Here is a 13978-nt window from a genome sequence, read left to right on the forward strand (position 1 = left end):
CGGTCTATTGGGGGGCTATTTAGCCCTAATGTTGGTGGTCTCCTTTTGTTGTCATTATCCTTGTTCACTGGTGTGTTTGAAAAGCATATGAATAGGAAACAAAAGTGTGAAACTTGAGCTCATAAATATGGGATCTATTGCACACACTATTTTTACTCGAGGAGTGGACAATCCTCGAGTGTGTCTTGATACACACTAAATGCCCCGTCCTCTCGGTCAGCAGACTGTGCAAGTCTAACTCAAACATACTTAAGTGTATGGTTTTGTTTTCTACACATGTTAAAGTAAATGTTTTTGAATAAGAATTGCATTGTCTATGGATAACCCCTCATTGCCAACAGATTAACTATAATAACTCATGAGCAACCATCATGTGTTTTTCCGACTATACCATGTAGCACATAACTAAACAGAATCAATATTGTGTTTGACTAAGCCCCAAGGTGTCTAAACTTCAATTAATCTTACTCAAAACTTGTGTGGTAATATAACTGTAACTTTATTTCCCATCAATAATCACCATTTACTAACAATCTTATTTGTTATCGCTGAATGAATATTTTGTGTGTATGGTGGTAGTGGTAATTATCAACTGATTTTTATGCGATGTTGAATAGGTTTTCTCGGCCAACTTTAATTCCATCAGTTTAGCATTGGTCAGATGAGATCATGTGTTCAATTTCATTAGGCTGCAGTGGGCGGTGATTAATATATTGATAGCTAAAAAGAAACACTAGTTTCAGGGGAAAATGTGTGAATTTGAATTTGTTAAAACAAAATCAAATTATTATTTTTGCTGAAATTGGCCGTGAAAACTTACGTAGAAGTACTCCAGGCATGTACTGTAGCTGATGTATACAATCTTTGATTGCCGTTCCACTATTTTCATTGTTTCTATTTCTCTACTTTCCTGTCATGTTTCTTACTTTTCTACTTTTCTTTCGCTATTTCTCTATCAATATTTCATCATTCTGATTTGAAAAAATTGTGAAATGTTATGATGGTGTAAATTAAGAATTTCTTTGAATGGGTATTGAACTTATCAGTTTATTGATAAGTGTCTTTATGTAACCTGATAAACACCCAAGAGATTGGTTCTAATTAACCAAGTTTTAATTCCAAGATAACACTGTTTTTCTCGTAAATTATATTTTGGTTAGCCTCACTTAAAGCCATTGGACACTTTCGGTAAACAGTATTGTCCAAGGCCCACACTTTGTGTATCACAACTTCTATATAAAATAACAAACCTGTGAAAATTTTGGCTCAATCGGTCATCGGAGTCGGGAGAAAATAACGGGAAAACCCACCCTTGTTTCCGCACGTTTCCTCGTGTCATGACATGTGTTCAAAATAAATTTGTAATTCTCGCTATCGAGAATTGATATTGTTTTAATGTTTTCTCAAAAAGTGAAGCATTTCATGGAATAATATTTCAAGAGAAGTCTTTCACCATTACCTTCTGTAAACCCTGTAAGTTATTTGTAAATCTGTGATTTTTTTTAATTTTATTGTACCGAAAGTGTATAATGGCTTTAAAGCCACTGGACCCTTTCGGTAAACAGTATTGTCAAAGGCCCACATTTCGTGTATCACAACTTATATATCAAATAACAAACCTGTGAAAATGTTGGCTCAATCGGTCATTGGAGTCGGGAGAAAATAACGGGAAAACCCATCCTTGTATCAGCGCGTTTCGCCATGTCATGACATGTGTTTAAAATAAATCCGTAATTCTCGCTATCGAGAATTTATATTGTTTTACTGTTTTCTCAAAAAGTAAAGCATTTCATGGAAATATATTTCAAGAGAAGTCTTTCACCACTACCTTCTGTAAACCCTGTAAGTTATTTGTAAATCTGTGAACTTTTATTTATTTTTCTGTACCGAAAGGGTCCAATGGCTTTAAGTTTTGTTTTTCGCGATTGTTGAGGAAGAAACATATTGTTTGTCTTGCTTTTGAGAACGTTTTAGACTTAGGGATTCATTGTTTCCTCTCTCAAATGACTTTCCATATACTATTCAAAGCAAAAATTATATTAAATTTTGCAGAGTCCATGTTGCCCCTGGTCTTGGCCTTGGTGCCTCTTGAAAAGTTACCGATAGACTCTAAAACTTTGCTATGGAAGTGCCCTTTGCAAATGAGAGTGGCCGTGCCCTCTTAAAGTAAGGACAACTGGGGGGGGGATAGAAAAAAAACTTTTTTTATTCACTTTTTTTTTTTTTTTAATAGTGTTGACATTTTTGTGGGCTTGCTTTTTGTTTTTATGATATTTGGGTGTGACGATGATTTGAATAATAACAAATATCACTTTCATCTTATTGTTTTACCCTCTAATATATTATTTATACGCAGAAGTTAAATCAGTTCTTGGTAAGAAATTTATTTGTTATCAAGCAGTTTGTTTGGTGGAATGCCAGTAGCTTTGTGTCAATCTGCAAGCATGTGAGCGGGATATTTTTGTTGGAGAAAATGATTTTGTGGTTCAACATGCGCTAAGCATGAATGAATGGCACGATCTGTGTATGTGTGGAGTAGAGTTGTCTGCAACATTTTTAAAAACGACATTTGTACCTCATTTTGTCAGATTGTGTATTTCTATAAGGGATTATTCTTCTTGCGTGGACATATTCACTCAAAATGTTTGAATGGAGCACCTTTTGAAATGCAATTTTCAGATCATTGTAAACATCTACATGTTTATAGGATTAAAACAATCGAACGGTTCCACATACCAAAGGTATACGTTGCCGTTAAAGACTAACTGGCATGGTTGGCTTGTACGTAAAGCGCTCCCCCCTCACCAAGGTGACCCCGGTTCGATTCCAGGCCAGGGCCATTTGTGAATTTGAGTTGTGCGTTGGTTCTCTGCTGTGCTACGAGGGTTTTCCAGACCATCCGGTTTTCCTCCCTCGTGAAAAATCAAACACTTTTGATCTTGGCTGTGCTCCGTGGTCATATTGGGTTGATGTGGCTGGCAGTCAAAGGCGCCCTTGCAGGCCTGCTTCTCAAACACGTCATAGCCGCGTCCTTCGCAATTCAGCTCTTAGCTGGGTGATTAGCATGAGGGAAAGTGTTGCAAGTTCGGACTGTTACAATCCCCTGCAGTTGTATGTCGTATTAGGTCCAAAGATGTCTAAAAGAATGCATGGCCAAACTGCTGACCGTATTGGATTTTATTGCTGTTTGCAAAACAGTATAAATGTCTGCTCAAGTGAAATGTTGTTTCATGTGAACTGCCAATCAAAGCACATTATGCATCAATTTAGACTAACAAGATTTGTGGAATTTAATGTAATAAGAAGCAGTAAAAAGTAAGCTGGATTTACTTTTTTGTTTGTTGGCATGTGTGTGTGTGTTGATGAAATAGATGTGTAATTTCAATGCGAGAGGAAGTCGTGTCTTGCTTTATGAAAAAAGAAGTCGATCAGAGCATATCGATCAAAACATTGAGTCGTCAACCACCTTTTCTTTTTAGAAACAACACTTATCAAAAGAAATTTACATATGGTGCTACCTCAAACCTTCACCCAATGATACCCCAACGATGCAAATGTTCAAATCCTACCCCCAAAAAAACTTGTTTCTGGTTTGTGCATTCGGTACCTGAGACTCGGATTTATAAAAAGTATGACTTACATCCGGTATATTATACCCGAAAGTCATCACATTGTTGTGTGCCGGAAGAGGATTGTAAGGCTCTACGCCCTTCTTCCAGGCAACAGAGGGTTGTCAGCAGTAAAATGGCTGCTGACAAATAAAAATATGATATTACTTTTACATTTTGTTGCTAGAATTACCCCCACAAAGATGTTTGGCCATTCCCCTGCAGATCTTTATACACCTTCCCATGATGACTAATGAATGACTGAAAAAACATTCAAACTTTCACATTTGGTTGTTTTGAAAAAACAATTTTGCACATTAATTGCCTAGGCTCATTCTCTGGTAACTCTTCCTTAATGTCCTGTTTTCACACAAATGACGACATAAATTATTAGGTGACTGAATTATAGACTCTTTTGAATAACATACATTCTTCCAAGTTTAAACTTCATAAAAACAAATGTAACTGTTGGGGTTGTAATGGCATCAGACAGATCCACTATTCAGACCTTTTTTTCCAGTGAAAACAAACTCTCACCCCTGTCAGATAAAATTAAGCAGCAGAGCTTTTTCAAACATTCTGTTTGCTGTATGTAACAAAATTTGTCTGCCAGAATGAGGTTACCAGCCAAACTGCCATTCCAGATGTACAACCTGTGGCTGGGATTCTGCTTATTTTTGCTTGGCAGAAAACTGTTAAGCAACATTTACTTTTGAAGCAATCCTATGAAATTGGTCCCAGAACTTTTGATTTGATAATAGGAATGGTTGAGCAAAAAACAGTGTGTAAAGGCTTAGGAATTATAAGCATGTATCATGTACACAAGTATGGGTTATTTTGTTGGTGTCAGTGTTAAGGATTTTTGTTTAGATACATTTATCTTGTCATAAGTAATAGTGTTTGTTATTTGCATAATTAATCATTGGAGATTGGGTTTTTTAAACTTTCAGAAGTGTAACTTTTTTTATTTTATTGCAACACAAATTGTTGATATTTGAACCAAGTAAGTATTTGAGTATAATTTGTTTTGTTTCTTGACTCTCCTCCTATCGGTACATGTAGGGAAGGGCGGTGTGTTCCGTTCTATTCATGGAGTAGGTGCAGTGATGACCAACATGGTCCTAGGTAGTGGTTTACCTCATTCACCGCTCACTCACCATACCCAGGGAGCTAGTGCAGCGAGTACTGCAGGAGGACTGGACAACCAGAACAAGGAAGACGAGCTTGTCATGGAGACCAAACTGAAAATCATACAAATCCTGCAGGTTAATCTCTCTTCTTCTCTTTCTTTTAATTTACTCATGAGATATCACCTAACTCACAAGGCCGGACGGCCATTTTAAGGTGAGGGCTACACTCACCTGATTTGGACCAAGTATCATGCCTGAAATCAATAAAAGGCATATAGTCCTTTCATGTTTAATTTGTTTGTAAATGGCGACCCTCCCCTCCCCCCCCCCCCCCCCAAAAAAGGTAAAAGAAGCACCCTCACGAGTCCTCTTTCCAATTCTGAAAACTGTGTGGTGTTAAAATGTTTTCTTTCCGAAGAGTGTTAAACTTGGTCCCTAGTGACTGGTCTTCACCTGAAAGAGTTAAACAAACTAAAACCATGACGAAGGCCAAGACATTGATCTACATGTATTCTTACTTTTGAAAACCTTTTTTCCTTTTTGTCTCCTTATCAAACATCTTTCAAAATCGAAAGAACTCCGTGGACTTTTATTTAAAAAACCCCCAGATAATTCCAAGCTGCTTTTCATCCTTTTCTTATTCTCAGTTTATTCTGAATGTTCGTCTTGACTACCGCATCTCCTGCCTCCTCTCCATCTTCAAGAGGGACTTTGATGAGACTAAAGATGTGCCCGACCTACCTCCATCTCGACAGAGTGTAGATGTCAATGAGAGCCCTGGCATCAATCTAGAAGCCATAGGTTTGTAACCTTGAAATATTTAGAGAGGTCTCACAAGTCTACTGATACACATACAATATACATGTACCTTGTTGGTGTTTCCCTGGTCTGTTTGATGTGGGTTTCGGTGTACTATTTTTGTCTACTTGTAATAATGTTTTTATCAGTATTGTGTAATTTTTAGTGTTACATATTGTTATATTTATATTCATATTTATATTTATAGATAGTTTTTTAACGATTCCTGTAAGTGGCGGCTTTCCGCTGTTGGATGTCAATAAACAAAAATTAAAAAATACTGATACCGATAGATTGACACTTTGTGTATTCATGTGACGCATATCCGCGATTAGCATATTTTTCACACACGATAGCTACGGATACAGGAGCCCATTCACGTTGTAGAAAAGCTGATTCTGTTTTGCAGACTTTTAGTTGTCTGTTTGTCCCAGATCAAAAACATTTCCCACTGAATTGCTTTCATTGGTATCGTGCATTTGCAAGCAAAACAATGAGAAAATGCAGTCAAGTGACAAATACCTATATTTTGCGAAACAAAATCCAACACGCTGCTGTGGTGACGGATATGTTTATCATATCTGTATCTGTCTTTGTTTACAAATTATTTGTATACATGTACACATTTCAGTTAACAATTTCATTTAGTTTTTCAAGACCTAGTTTGTAATGGTTTCGTAATTCCTTTTACTTCGCGAACTAACATAGTCAGCCATTTTATGGAGTCAAAATTTTGACTCCACAAAATGGTCAACCATGTTTCTTCTCGACGTAAAAGGATAATCGTGCAATTTCGCGGCATGTTTGTGGAGATCATTATATTCTACTTTTAAATTATCTGCATAATCATTTGCATCTTATAACGCACGGTTTCAAAGGTTTTTCAAAGACGAACTCGACCGATCCAATGGCAACACATTTCCTAATCATTGACAGACCTTTGCAGATAGCGTAGTCAGCTTTATTTTCGTCATAAAGAAATGAATTAAAAATAGTCACCAGACTCTGATGAACAGAAACACTAGAGCTTGAGTCTGGTGCTCTTATGTATTATTTGATTGAGATTTCCTTACTTGTCTATTTACAGGTGATCAAGCAGAGGGTATATTTGAAGGTCAGACAGATGGCATTGATCTTGATCTTGATTCTCAAGGAGGTCGGACGTTCCTACGTGTTCTGCTTCATCTGACTATGCATGACTATCCACCGTTGGTATCAGGGGCCTTACAGCTTCTCTTTAGACACTTCAGTCAGAGACAGGAGGTGCTTCAAGCATTCAAACAGGTACAGTAGGACTGTATGGACCTCTTGAGGGCCTACTTTCATGGCTCTGCTTACCACCAAATTCTGCACTTCGATTACCATGTGCTGCTTACTGTGCAAGCGCAGAATTTCTGCACTAGCTGTGAAGTATGCATGGAGTATGCATGCTAACGCTAAGTACGCTTGACCTAAACACAGAATTCCCTGCTTCCGTAAGCGCCAATTCTTTGCTTGCAGTAAGCAGAGCCATGAAATTGGGCCCAGTTCTGTTTACTCAGTTTGTTGGTCTAGGTTGTTTTCATGATATTTCTGATTTTTATATTCAATTTAAAGAGAAACTACTGAGTTCTACTAAGATGTTTTGACATTATTCAGTCATGCTTTCTTGAGGTTAATGTAATACAATTGATGCATTAATACTTAATGCTGCATTGGTTAAAGGGAAGGTACACGTTTGGTAATTACTCAAAACAAATATTTACTTAAAAACCGACTTGGTAATGAGCATTGGAGAGCTGTAGATAGTATAACACATTGTGGGAAACGGCTCCCTCTGAAGTAACGTAGTTTTTGAGGAGGAGGTCTTTTCTCACTAAAACAATAAAAGACTTCTATCTGAAAGCACACAAATTCGTCCAACAAGGGTGTTTTTTCTTTCATCATTTTCTCGCAACTTCGATGACCGATTGAGCCCAAATTTTCACAGGCTTGCTATTTTATGCTTATGATGGGATACACCAAGTGAGAACACGGGTCTTTGACAATTCCCAAACGTGTACCTTCCCTTTAAGACATTGCCATTAATGGTATCAATTGACATGATTTATATCTTGTTACTGTATTTAATTTGATGAAAAACTTTCCACAAAATGTGTCAATAAACGTACAAATTAGGAGCTATAACAAAACTTGTGCGTGGCTGTGTGTTTAATTAAAAATGTAAAAAAAACAGTAAAGATAAAATTACATTGATATTTTTCTCATTAATTTTTGTCAAGGTCCAACTTCTTGTGACAACCAGCGATGTTGATAACTACAAACAGATCAAGACAGATCTGGATGCTTTAAGACTCTTGGTAGAGAAGTCTGAACTGTGGGTCTATAAGAGCAAGTATGATGCAAAGTGTAAAGATGGAGAAAAGTCCAAGAGCAAAGGCAAAGGAAAAGGATCAAAGAAAGTAAGTTGATCACATCCTACAGACAGTCAATACGAAAATAATAAGCTTGACATAAGTGCAGATTCTTTACAAATATTGTGTACTACGAATTTTCTCTTTATTTAGTTGTACCCAATCTATGCAGTCATACCATTGGCTTTGCAATGGATTTCATGTGTTGTTTATATAATGTAACTTGTGGTTTATTATTTGTTGAAATCTTTTTAACCGCTACACTAACATACATTTCTTAATCCTGACTGGTTCCCAACCTACCAGTTACATTTATACCCAACAAGGACAGGAATATCAACACTGAGTAACATACACCTGGGTACAATCTTTGAGTACACTAACTCCCAGCAGGTTGGTTACCAGCTTTGATTCGCTCACCCTAGAAATCTATGGTTCAGATCATTGTTATTTTGGGAATTCCTTTCTTTCACTGGCACTGGTGATGAAATATTCAAGTTGATAGTTTTAGTCCTCTGTCTGATGAGCATACAGAGAAGTTGAATTGGTGTCCTTTGAAGTAGCTCAAATATTCAACTAGATTTCTATGGTGACTGGTTGGTATTTGGTGAAATGATTGGTATTATTTATTTATTTTTTTTTAAATACCTTTCCTCGACGGGTGATATATTCCTCGATAGATATATTATGGGTGCGTTCGATTAGCTTCCCTGGGTCGACCCCGGTGTGGGGCGTTTTCTTTTTCCAGGACGAATGTGTGCAGATAATTACCCACGTTCGTCCTGGCAAAAAAAACCACCACACACCGGGGTCGACCCAGGGAAGCTAAACGAACGCACCCACTGTAAATAGTTTAAGTCTACTGAATGATGAAAATATGGAGAAGTTGAATTGGTGTCCTTTGAAGTAGTTCAGTATTCAACTAGGTTTCTTTGGTGACTGGTTGTTATTTGGTAAAATGATTTGTATTTGGTTAAATGATTGGTATTATTCATTGTTATTTGGGGAATTTCTTTTTGGGACTGGTGATGGATTTATCCAAGCTGGAAGTTTCAGTTCACTGTGTAATGAACATACGGAGAAGTTGAATTGGTGTCCTTCGTAGTAGTTCAATATTTATGCAGTGTTGGCGTCTGACCAGTTTATCTAGATTTCTATTGTTATTTGGTGAAATGATTGGTTTTTAGTGACATGATTGATATTTGGTGAAATGATCAGTCATTGGTGAAAGGGTCTTTACGCTTTGATTCTAATAAGCTTAGGTATTCTGCAAGAGAGTTTGTTTCTGGGCTGACGGGGAAGGTGCATACATGTCTATCTCATTCAATGCAGATTGTGTACACTTTTTTCTTTCAGACACTTATCATTAGTTTTTTTATGAAAAATGTCTGTTTCTGAGGTTTAAAACAAGGGGTCAATTTCATAAAACATGTCGTTTCTATTTCATAAAGCTGTTTACCAAAAGCAAGGATAAATGCTCGCTAACCCGCGGTTAGCGCACAAGTGACATAACAATGCAATTTCATGGTGAATGTGCATGCACGTCGATTTTTCTGTTAACGTGTGAATTCATGGTGCTACAGTTAGCACTAAAATTTGCTTACTGGTAAACAGATTAATAAAGTTGGACCTTGTTCACCATCTATAAATGATGTGTTCGTCAACAGTCATAACTCTCATTTGGTTACTTGCAATGACAGCAGTTTTGATGGAAATAATGCTTACTTGTTTTATTGGCCCATTGGCCATAAAGACTGAACTATTCAGTTGTCAAGGGAGTGTACAATTGCAGTGGCTACAGCTGTGGCGATTGGCTGCAGAAGTGTCAGATTTGTTAAGGATTGATTATGACTGATGTGGATTATGTAAAATGCTGATAAGGAATAGGCCTGATTTGTATTTGTCCATTTTATCATCTCCACAGTTCCAAAGCTCCTTGAGTGCTGCTGAAGGTTCCTCTATTGATCTTGACCTTGGACCTCCATTAGATCCACCCAGTGCTAACAACTACAAAAATATCCAACTGGTAAGGACACCATCTCATTCTCAACCCTATCAATGTGGTTCCAATAGTACAGAGGCAAAGCCCTTCTCTTAACGCTAAGTGCACTGGGTTCTTTTATGTGCATGTGGGTTGGAATCCCGGTCATGTCACTTGTGTCATTGATGCTTTACTATAGTTTTCACCAAGGGGTATAAATTGGAGCCTGCGAGGGTAGAGGTTAAGATTGTGTATGAAAAAGCTTTTGCAACGTCGCAACAACCTGGAGCTGTATACTCCCCAGGGAGACGAGAAAGATTACTTGAATGTTATTAGCCCAATGACCAGGGTGTAGCTAGTTTGCTTAGCTGCCTATTGCACCATAGCACATTTTGAACCATTTCATGGTGCTATAAGCGAATAGGTCTCATACTTTGAAAACATATTCATAAATACCCCAGACAGTTTCTCTACTCCTATTGGTGGAGAGCATGTCACGTGGGTGTGCATAAACCTTTTGTTAATGACCGGTAAAAAGTGTTAATTCATGGATGTGACACGCGACCTTGCACCTGTTCTTATAAGACAGTTTCTTCATTCCTATTGGTCGAGAGCAACGGCTGAAACAGTTGTGCCACAGCACCCGATACGCACGACGCCCACAGCATTCCCTTATAAGGAGTTGTTTACGCGAGGGCAGCGGAGGGCTCTACCATTTCATAGCTGGAGGGGTGTTGTGTTGAAAGAAATCATTTAACAATTATTTTGTTTGCATTTATTTTACTTTTTGACCAACAAGTGATGATGTTTTTGACCGAAAAGGTATTTATGAATGGGAATCAAAGTGTGTTGAATCGGTTTTCAACTAGTGGTTAAAACCCACTGAGGCCTGGTTCCTTATAATTTACGGCAACTACATCTCGATAAAATTATCAAGAACCAGGCCTCGTTGGGATTAAACCACTAGTTGAAAACCTCTTCACCACACAATGATTCCCTTAGCTACACATATCTTGCAAGAGTGATAAAGCTATATTACAACCAAGTATTATTATGTTTGTCGTTTAACCCTTGTGGCTTTGTTCTACTTTTACTTATCCAGATCTTAATTCGTTTGAGTAAGCTGTGTGTATCTGATGGTAACGGCGGTCGCAAGAATCGTAAACATGAGCAAAGACTCCTTAGGAATATGGGTGCTCATGCAGTGGTCTTGGAATTACTACAAATCCCATATGAGAAGGTATGACACAGAAGCAATCTTATAGATTGTACATTGGTATTTATTTATCCTAGTATAGCAAATAAGACTCATCTTCATGGTTAATACAATGTTGGTAAGTGTTCAGCTTAAACCCTGTCACTCTTTTTAACATTTACAGGCATGCTATTTTTCGTACTTAACTCTGATTTTTATGCCCTAAGAAAATGAAGAAGAACTAGCAAAGTACATTTATATCCAGTCAGCTGTGGATTTCGTCAATTTTATCATGTATTTTGTAATTTTTGTTATTCTTTACTCTTCCACAGAGCACTGATACGCGTATGAATGAGCTGATGCGATTGGCTCACGAGTTCTTGCAGAACTTCTGCTGGGGAAATCCATCCAATCAGGTCTTACTTCACAAACACATTGACCTGTTCCTCACACCAGGAGTAAGTACATGTACTTAAACAACCAGAGAAGTTAACAAATTCTTTTTGGAAGGAAACAATCAATCTAAGACACGTTTTTTTAAAGAAAATCTCGTTTTTTAATTGCATCAGGGATAGAGAATGTTCATTTTGGTTTATACACATCGGTGTATATGGGTCAAACCAAAATAAACATTTTATTATTGTTGAACACCATTTCTTGTATATTTAAGCATGTATAAGTTGGTGCAATGCATAAATAGAATGATTCTTCTGAGTGATCTGGGCTCTATTTCATAAAGCTGTTGAGCAGAAAATACTGCTTGACAAATTTCTTTTCTAGGCGGAATGACATCAAGATTATTTCTGAAGTGAATGTCCAATACATGCCTGAATAAAGTTATAGTTGTCCTCTTTCTTCAAACTTTGGCTGCACTTTTCTTTTAAATCCAAATGTAGATTCAATGAAATGACAAACTGGGCATAAATGAAGCCTTATTGGTGATTTATCCTAGTTTTAGTATATATCCTAACTTTGATACTTTTTTATGTTTTAGTGTACCGGTAACTGTCTGTAATAACATTTGGACTGTATATGTTGTTTCATGGATGGACGCTATATAAATTGTCATTATTATTTATGGTTATTTACTTCTCTATGCACAGTTGTTGGAAGCACAGACAATGTGTCACATCTACATGGACAATGTACAGCTATGCAGTGAAGTCAATGAGCAGGTGGCACAGCATTTTGTGCATTGTATAGCCACCCATGGAAGACATGTACAGTACTTGAAGTTCCTACAAACCATCGTTAAGGCTGATGGGCAATACATCAGGAAAACACAGGATATGGTCATGGCTGAGGTAGATTGATCAGAGCTGCTCACCTTTTCAATTCTGGAGGCACTCGCAATTTTATAATTCTCTTTCTCTCATTTATTATTTTCCAATAGGAAATGGTTTTCCTTTAAGATAATTTCATGGCTCTGTTTGGTGCGTAACTCTGCGTTTACTGTGGCGATTCTCTGCTTTCAAGGTTTTCCGTAAGGTTTACACTGCATGTACATGTAGCTATGTAAAGCAAGCAAAGTTTAGTAAGGTAAAAATACCAATCGCTCAAGCAATGCATAATGTTAAGCAAGAGTTGATCTGCTACTCTAAACACCATTTTGGGGCTCTGGATAATCACCACCAACATTTCCTAGTATATGTTTCTACAACAAAACCCAAATGTGTGTTTCATATTATTTTCCACACAGTTGTGTCAAAAACTCAACAATGTAGCCAATGGTGATGATTATACATAACACCACTGGTCTCTAAAGAGTTAATTATAATGTCACATATTTATTGTTCTGTGCCTCCACAGCTTGTGAATGCAGGAGAAGATGTCCTCCTATTCTACACCGATAAGTCGTCCTTCCAGTCGTTTATTGAGATGATGCGGACTGAGAGAGAGAGGATCGATGCTTCCAGTCCCTCTCAATATCATATTAATCTTGTCCATCTACTTGCATGCTGTACTGAAGGCAAGAACGTCTACACAGAGATCAAATGTCATTCATTACTACCATTGGATGATATAGTTAGAGTTGCTACACATGAGGATTGCTTACCAGAGGTAGGTCATCATTCAGGTTGGCTCAGTAGTTTCCGTCCCTGCCTTTCACATGGACCCTGGGGCCAATTTCATAGAGCTGCTTAAGCAAAAAAAATTGCTTAAGCACAAAAATAGCTCGCTTATTTTACACATGTTACTGGCCCAAATTTCATGCCATTATACTATGCTTGTATTTAGCTGTTGTTTGCTTAGCATAACAACTGAGTGGAGTCTTGGCCGGTAATCTGATTTTACTAAGCAACTAAGCAAGGATTCTTTTGCTTAAGCAAAATTGTGTGCGTAAGCAGCTCTATGCAATTGGGCCCTGGTTTGAATCCCGGACCCTGGCATGTGGAGTGGGTGTTCAGTCACTACCTGATTGCATGGGTTTTCCCTGTCTGGGGTTTATCTCCCACATCTAAAACTGAACATATCTTCACCATACAAACCTTTAGAAGGTGCTTCACAAATGGGTTTCATAATTCATAAAAACTTCAAAAACCTGTCCAAAGAGTTGTTACTGGTGTAAGCGTTTATACGCTTTCAAATGTTAACAATTCATTGGAGGATTGGTACTGGTATGAACTTAAGAATCGGAAAGCTTTCAGATGGAAATATTTCTTTAGAGAATTGGTACTGGTATGAACTTAAGAATCGGAAAGCTTTCAGATGGAAATATTTCTTTGTAGGAATGGTTCTGGTATGAACTTTAGAATCTGTGAGCTTTCAAATGGAAATATTTTTCTGGAGAATTAGCTCCGGTATGAACTTTATAATCAGCTAGCTTTCATGTTGAACTACTTCTTAGGAGGATTGGTATTGGTACAAACTTT

At 37.5% G+C, this 13978-nt stretch overlaps 1 protein-coding gene across 1 annotated transcript in view; it reads left to right on the top strand.

Moving 5' to 3' along the window:
* LOC117303095 (inositol 1,4,5-trisphosphate receptor-like) overlaps positions 1–13978 on the top strand; it is a 112728-nt gene that overhangs the window by 53251 nt on the left and 45499 nt on the right. The window contains exons 23-32 of the mRNA XM_033787178.1: positions 2357–2374; positions 4671–4873; positions 5386–5539; positions 6624–6820; positions 7798–7977; positions 9854–9955; positions 11013–11150; positions 11438–11563; positions 12209–12409; positions 12915–13166. Coding sequence (XP_033643069.1) covers positions 2357–2374; positions 4671–4873; positions 5386–5539; positions 6624–6820; positions 7798–7977; positions 9854–9955; positions 11013–11150; positions 11438–11563; positions 12209–12409; positions 12915–13166 — 1571 coding nt within the window. The remainder of the gene's footprint in view (positions 1–2356; positions 2375–4670; positions 4874–5385; positions 5540–6623; positions 6821–7797; positions 7978–9853; positions 9956–11012; positions 11151–11437; positions 11564–12208; positions 12410–12914; positions 13167–13978) is intronic.

This window comes from Asterias rubens, chromosome 2 (assembly GCF_902459465.1).
Source record: "Asterias rubens chromosome 2, eAstRub1.3, whole genome shotgun sequence".
NCBI lineage: Eukaryota > Metazoa > Echinodermata > Asteroidea > Forcipulatida > Asteriidae > Asterias > Asterias rubens.